At 42.2% G+C, this 7,919-nt stretch overlaps 1 protein-coding gene across 1 annotated transcript in view; it reads right to left on the bottom strand.

Moving 5' to 3' along the window:
• Nucleotides 1-1,584: 1,584 nt before the first annotated feature.
• The window catches only part of LOC134458643 (uncharacterized protein DDB_G0271670-like), a gene marked incomplete at its 3' end in the record, with an annotated part of 108,756 nt that continues 102,421 nt past the window's right edge, over nt 1,585-7,919 (bottom strand). The window contains exon 7 of the mRNA XM_063211073.1: nt 1,585-1,831. Within this exon, the coding sequence (XP_063067143.1) occupies nt 1,585-1,831 (247 nt within the window). The remainder of the gene's footprint in view (nt 1,832-7,919) is intronic.

Raw genomic sequence — 7,919 nt, 5'->3', positions numbered from 1 at the left:
AATGAATTGAATATGAATTACTCCACAGAAAACATATTGCCTGTCTGCTTGGCTCCAGGTGCCTCCACGTTGTAGATTTGACAACAATGAAGCTGGCAACTGAATAAACTGTGCAACAGTTAAGGACTGCAAATGGCAACAGTTTGCACATTTTGCAGTAATTCATTGTAACTTATTATTTCTCCGGTAACAGCCTACAGTTTAGCCTCATTTAATGTGTAAAATATACCTATAGGCTAGTATAATCTGAAAAAGTCTACCTGGGACAGTAATCCCTTGAGCTCTTAGAAGTAGCCCAGTCTATTTGAAACTGTCATTCTACCCCATCCAAATCAATCTATCAATCAATTCCTGACCTCACCTGAGTGCTAAGGGCTGTCATGCAATGATTAACTTACTGCCTGCACCTGCCAAATGCTTCATCACTCGGGTCACATGGTTCACTTGAACATGTATTTAAACAGGGACTGTTGCATTGTACTGCTCACTGGTTGCTAGCTAGCTAGCTGGCTGGCTGGCTGTAAGGCCGGCTGGCCGGCTGCTGGCCTGCCCTCACCTGGCCGGCCCGGCTAGCAGGTCACGTTGTAAGGGTGGCTGCATGGTGGCTTGCTAACTAGCTTGTTTGTTAGCTTGCTTGCCCCGCTAGCTTTGGCCTTCATTTTCCTTAAGGTTATTTTCAGGCCTTTTTTTTTTTTTTTTAAATGGATTTGCATACCCTTCATTGATGATACTAGACTGGTCCACCTGCCTGCACTAGACAATCTGGCAATTGGGCATTTATTTAGGTATCTAATTAAGTTGATGTTTATTGGACTCCAATGAGTAGAATCAGTCTAATCAGTTGTCTGTGATTGCAACTCTATAATTGGACTCACCTGAGTATAATCAGTCCAATCAGTTGTCTGATTGTAACTCTATAATTGAACTCACCTGAATATAATCTGTCCAATCTGTTTTGGCAACCACTGCTGCCATAATTTTACCGTAAAATGTAAAAAAAAAATAATACCGTTATTTATTTAACGGTAGGCTTTGGCAACCACTGCTGCCATAATTTTACCGTAAAATGTAAAAAAAAATAATACCGTTATTTATTTAACGGTAGGCTTTGGCAACCACTGCTGCCATAATCTTACCGTAAAATGTAAAAAGGAAATATACCGTTATTTGTTTAAAGGTAGACTTTGGCAACCACTGCTGCCAGCAATTTTCCGTAAAAACAACAGTTCTTTTTTTACTGTGTAGATCAGAGCTGTATATAGTAGGGGCATAAATCACCCTTTTCATTTGCATTCCTATTATACTACAAACTGTGGACATTGTGACATTATTACTATTAGTTGTTGTAGTAGTAGTAGTAGTAGTAGTGGTAGTAGTAGCAGTAGCAGCAGTAGTAGTAGTAGTAGTAGTAATAGCAGTAGTAGCAGCAGCAGTAGTAGTAGTAGCAGCAGCAGCAGAGGCAGTAGTAGTAGTAGTAGTAGTAGTAGTAGTAGTAGTAGTAGTAGTAGTAGTAGTAGTAGCAGCAGCAGCAGTAGTAGTAGTAGTAGCAGCAGCAGCAGTAGTAGCAGCAGCAGCAGTAGTAGTAGTAGCAGCAGCAGCAGTAGTAGTAGTAATAGTAGTTGTAGTAGTAATAGTAGTAACAGTAGTAGTAGTAGTAGTAGTAGTAGTAGTAGTAGTAGTAGTAGTAAAAGTAGTTGTAGTAGTAATAGTAGTAACAGTAGCAGTAGTAGCAGTAGTAGTAGCAGTAGCAGTAGCAGTAGCAGTAGTACTAATAGTAGTAGTAGTAGTAGTAGCAGCAGCAGCAGAGGCAGTAGCAGTAGTACTAATAGTAGTAGTAGTAGTAGTAGCAGCAGCAGCAGTAGCAGCAGTAGTACACATCCTGCATGCAAGAGTATATCACAGTCCGTGTCCCTCAACCAATCCAAAGAGAAATCCCAAATCCTGCCAAGAACCCTTTTGATGTCTGCTCCATGTAAACATTTTTGTGATGCTGCACAAATTGTAAAGGGACACTGCCCCCCCCCCCCCCACACACACACACACACACACACACTGGCACTGTACTGGGGCGTTTTTAAATTGTGTTCAAGGACATGGCCAGCGTAAGGCAGAGGAGCAGCAGCAGCCGCCCCATGACCACTGTAGCTTTTAATTGGCGGGACACAGGATTACAAGCTGACCATCCCATCCAGACTGGACCTGGAGACGTGCCGGTCCCGGTTGGGGTGTTAGGCATCCTGATGGATTTCTTATCTCCTGCACAGCCTGACCTTAGAGGAACAGCTGCTTTTTGGGACGGGGGAAACTGTTTGTCTTTTCTTTTTCTTTCACATCCCCCATGCTAATGTTATTTAAGAGGCCCTCTGAGCTGTGAGGGATGGGGGAACATTTGGCCTTTTCATTTATTATCATTTGTTTTTACCCCGCCTTTCACATCCCCCACTATGATAATGTTATTTAAGAGTACTTCAGAGGAGGACCCGGAGCAGGGGTGGGAAATGATGGTGGGGTTGTTACTGATTGAACTCAGCAAGGCAAAATGCAAAGCGGTTCAGACTGAGGATGAAACTCAATGGCCTACCATGGTGCTGCAGCTTTGTTAGTGAGGAAAAACAGTTTTTAAATCTCATTTTCCTACTGTAAGTAGATCAATAGCGGATATGCGGATATCAATTCTCTCCCTCCTCTGTCATCTGTCCATCTCACCACTTCCCTCTCTCTCTCTCTCTCTCTCTCTCTCTCTCTCTCTCTCTCTCTCTCTCTCTCTCTCTCTCTCTCTCTCTCTCTCTCTCTCTCTCTCTCTCTCTCTCTCTCTCTCTCTCTCTCTCTCTCTCTCTCTCTCTCTCTCTCTCTCTCTCTCTCTCATTATATTACATTACAGTGAATTTGGCATTACTGTGTCCCTAGGCTACAGGTTGCTGTGGGGCCCCCTGGAAGGCAAATTTAGTAACAAATGTACATGGGCAGTGTCATAATTATGAGCTAATGAAGGATACCATATTTACCTTTGCAGTCAACATGACAGATGCCTTTTTCAATTTTGCAGCTTATCACAATTCTGCAATTTGTCAGGTGGGGGCCCCTTGGCAGGTGGGGGCCCCTGGCAGGCTGCAGCCATATCTAGCATGTGCATTAATCCGGCCCTGGCAGCAGCAGCTTTACATTGTTTTGTCAACATTTTCACCTCACCCCACCTCACCACACCACACACACACAGAGGTCTGATCAGAACCAGGCTAGCAGTAGGTGAATAATAACAGGAAATTGATTGTACAATTTCAGACCACCCAGAGTTGGAATACACTCTGTAGCCACTAACTTTTTTGTGTGTGTGTTCTTGCTCCACAAATGCATGGTATCTCACTAGAGTAGGCTACTTGAATAAGTGGACCTCTAGCTGGTATTGTTGAATGAAAATGAGAGAGTGAGAGAGAGAGAGAGAGAGAGAGAGACAGAGACAGAGAGAAAGAGAGAGAGAGAGAGAGAGAGACAGAGACAGAGAGAAAGAGAAAGAGAGGTCCAAAGTTGGTTACAAAGGTTATCCATCTCAGTCGATATGACGGCATAACTAATACATACACTATAGCCTACCTACTGTAACATGACATGGTTGCTTTTATTGAGACAATTGCATCCTGACGGGAGTTACTGAAAAGTCCTACATGGAGTTCAACCCAATGCATTTGGCCAAATTCAACTCTATGTCTTGAAAGATAAATGAAAAAAGAAGCACTCAGCAGTTTTCTTTTTGAATTTTAGATCGCCTCATACACTGAGAAAGGGTGAAAGCCAAAACTTTGAGATTCTTTATCGACAAAGTTATGTAAGCACCCAGTGTTGAGCATTAGAAGGTGTGTTGAAAGTGCTTCCCGATTTTCTCCAAATTCAACGGTCCACTGCTGCAGGCTTATGAAAGCCATGTTAATGTTTGAATCACATCGGCACGCTATCTATCTGTTACCATCTGTGTCCCCTCACACTGTCACTCTGTAACAGCCCTTCCTCTATCTATCTGTTACCATCTGTGTCCCCTCACACTGTCACTCTGTAACAGCCCTTCCTCTATCTGTTACCATCTGTGTCCCCTCACACTGTCACTCTGTAACAGCCCTTCCTCTATCTATCTGATACCATCTGTGTCCCCTCACACTATCACTCTGTAACAGCCCTTCCTCTATCTATCTGTTACCATCTGTGTCCCCTCACACTGTCACTCTGTAACAGCCCTTCCTCTATCTATCTGTTACCATCTGTGTCCCCTCACACTGTCACTCTGTAACAGCCCTTCCTCTATCTATCTGTTACCATCTGTGTCCCCTCACACTGTTACTCTGTAACAGCCCTTCCTCTATCTATCTGTTACCATCTGTGTCCCCTCACACTGTCACTCTGTAACAGCCCTTCCTCTATCTATCTGTTACCATCTGTGTCCCCTCACACTGTCACTCTGTAACAGCCCTTCCTCTATCTATCTGTTACCATCTGTGTCCCCTCACACTGTCACTCTGTAACAGCCCTTCCTCTATCTATCTGTTACCATCTGTGTCCCCTCACACTGTCACTCTGTAACAGCCCTTCCTTGAATAGTTTATGGCAGTGACTGTAGTGGTAAAGCCTGACTCTCACCACACCCTGGTGTACTGTCCGCTCAGCTTGGGGAGAGTCAAACTCTGTTTGTTTAACCCATTGTGTCCTGGAGACACATATACGCTGCATTCAGGATTTTGATATTTGAGCTGTTTTATTAAATATGTGGGTATGTTAGAGCTGAATGAACACATTATAATGCAAGAGGAGGGTCTTGGCTTTTAAACGTAAGTCATTTCATGTTTGTATGTGCTTCAGAGGCTGAGATATTTAGGATTTAATAGGAAGAAGACACCCTTTCCCAAAAAAGGGCTTAGGAAAAAATGGGTTAAACAATAAGAGCTGTACAGTTGACATTACACTGGCTACCTGTTCACTTTTCAATCCACTTCATATAATTTTACTTTAAAAGAGCACCTCTTTTAACTGTATTTTACTTTATTGTGTGGTTGTGGTTTTACGGTATTTTACTTTATTTTGTTGTTGTGGTTTTACTGTATTTTACTTTATTTTGTGGTTGTGGTTTTACTGTATTTTACTGTATTGCGTGGTTGTGGTTTTACTGTATTTTACTTTATTTTGTGGTTGTGGTTTTACTGTATTTTACTTTATTGTGTGGTTGTGGTTTTACGGTATTTTACTTTATTTTGTGGTTGTGGTTTTTCTGTATTTTACTTTATTTTGTGGTTGTGGTTTTTCTGTATTTTACTTTATTTTGTTGTTGTGGTTTTACTGTATTTTACTTTATTGTGTGGTTGTGGTTTTAACTGTATTTTACTTTATTGTGTGGTTGTGGTTTTACGGTATTTTACTTTATTTTGTTGTTGTGGTTTTACTGTATTTTACTTTATTGTGTGGTTGTGGTTTTACTGTATTTTACTTTATTGCGTGGTTGTTTTGGTACAAAGTCATCTATTGTAATGGCAATCACATACTGTACAGTAGATTGCACATCTCATTATCACTCACCTATACCTCTTTTCCACTGATGGTTTTCTGCGACACAGCCCGACTCGACCGCCACTTTTTGCTTCACGATTGACCTGTGTGATGTCTATTCGAAAAGAAAAACGTGGAGGCCAAGTTAGGGCTGCACGATTATGGAAAAAAAATCATAAATCACGATTATTTTGGTCAAAATTGCAATCACGATTATTAATCACGATTATTGATTTTTTGCTGATTTTTTTTTAAATTATAACATGATGAAATAACCAGAATGGATTATATATGGGATGAGCAAAATAAAATGAATTGTAATAATTATGTAAAGGCAATAGCATGAAACTTAGGTGGACAGATTTCTGGCCAGAAACACCAGCCTGTCAGTATGTTCTGGCTTCAAGGACGCTCTCAAAGGTAGGTCACTATTGCCACGATTAAAATCACGACTTCGATTTCACGATTTTATCACGATTTTCGATTATTTTCGATTAATTGTGCAGCCCTTGGCCAAGTCGCGCTGTGTCAAGCTGTAGACCTGCTGGAAAACTGGCAGTGGAAAAGAAGTACTAATGACCTTGTGCATGCAAATTGGAAAATGGAGTTTGTATTGCAAAAAGAAACACAACTTGACCTACTGTACTCAGTACTATAAGACTCATACTGTATATCCACTGTATCTCCCTCCAGGCCTGCTTTTCAGACTGGATTAAACTTTTATGATATGACCAAATGTGTTGAAAAAGGCGTTTTTTTGTGTGGCTGTGGGAGTCTGAGAAGATGCAATTCTTGCATAATATAGTGTGAAGTACATCAAGCACCAGACATACTGTATATTCAGGCCTTGGCTAAGCCTTTGAACATGAACAGCTGGGCTAATTGTTACGATGGTCCAGTTGAATAAATACTGTGATCCTTTGGAGTGTACACAGCTGTATGGTAGATGTGAAGCTGTGAAGATGTGAAGTGCACTCGGTTGGATATCTGCACGAGTACATGGTTGTGTAGGTGTGATTGTGCATGTGTGTGTGTGTGTGTTTGTGTGTGTGTGTGTGTGTGTGTGTGTGTGTGTGTGTGTGTGTGTGTGTGTGTGTGTGTGTGTGTGTGTGTGTGTGTGTGTTTGTGTTTGTGTGTGTGTCTGTGTGTGTGAGAGAGACAGATAGGCAGAGAGAGAGAGAGAGAAAGAGAGAGAGAGAGAGAGAGAGACAGAAAGAAAAAGAGAGAGAGAGAGGGATGGAAAGAGAGAAACCTAGAAAGTGAAAAGGCAGGAGGAGGGGGAGTGGATGGATGTGTGTCGGCAGATAGGTTCTATGTGTTTAGATTCATATCGCTATCGCATATCGATATCACAACTGCAGCAGGGAATTATGAGTGTGAGTTCGTGTATGGTTTGAAATGTGGGCGCGTTTGTGATTTGTGATTGTGGAGCTGTGAATGTGTTAGGTCTTTGACAATGGCAGGGCTGTAGTCAAGTCCACCTTTGTAGAGTCCAAGTCCGAGACAAGTCCGAGTCCAAAGAGGTTCGAGTCTGAGACAAGACCAAGTCCAAAAAGATTTGAGTCCAAGTTAAGTCCGAGTCACATGTCGGTCAGTGTTAAACAATGAAAAGGATGAATATCAATAAAGCGGATGTTTGAAGGTAAGCCCACATGCCATAGATGTGAAGACTAACCCGGTTGAGTCCAAAAGCTTAATTTGGCAAGGCCAGTGTCCGAGTCCAATACAAGTCAGAGACCAATTGATAGCGAGTCCAAGACAAAACCAAGTCCGTAAAAAAGCGGACTTGAGTCCGGACTCGGACCGAGTCCGGACTCAAGTACTACAGCCCTGGACAATGGCTTTGAGATTTCAAGAGTGAACACACAGGCATGTGTGTGATGTGATATTGCTCTGTGTGCATTTTGTAGTAATAGAAGACTATAGTGGTGCCGCTTCACGGCGTAATGGACACAGGGTTGCCAGATGAGGCTGATGATTTCCAGCCCAAAAAATGCTCAAAACCCGCCTAGAAGCACAAAATCCCGCCCAATTCTATTGATTTCCATGGCAAAAATTGGGCGGGTTTTTCTGCTAAATGCTATTTTTACCCGCACACAGGCATCCTAAGCAGCCCAATTGGGCGGGAAACAGCCCAATCTGGCAACACTTGTAATGGAGCATAATTTCACTTGTGCTTTTCAAGAACCCGTGCCAAGGGCAAGCGTTTAATTTGAAAATCTAATCGATAGATTAAAACTTATGTCATCCCTGGCTGTCCACGCGGTTTCACTGGAAGCCATTTCCATAATCAATCTGCAGATTGCTCTGTCTGCTTTTCAAAAGTTCACCCTTCCAAACATTGGGGATGACAGATGCCCACCACACACTGCACTCTCAGATGACTCTCAATG

This window comes from Engraulis encrasicolus, chromosome 11 (assembly GCF_034702125.1).
Source record: "Engraulis encrasicolus isolate BLACKSEA-1 chromosome 11, IST_EnEncr_1.0, whole genome shotgun sequence".
Lineage (NCBI taxonomy): Eukaryota > Metazoa > Chordata > Actinopteri > Clupeiformes > Engraulidae > Engraulis > Engraulis encrasicolus.
Note: the sequence above shows the minus strand (reverse complement) of the source record. Positions and strands in the feature narration are given on the sequence as shown.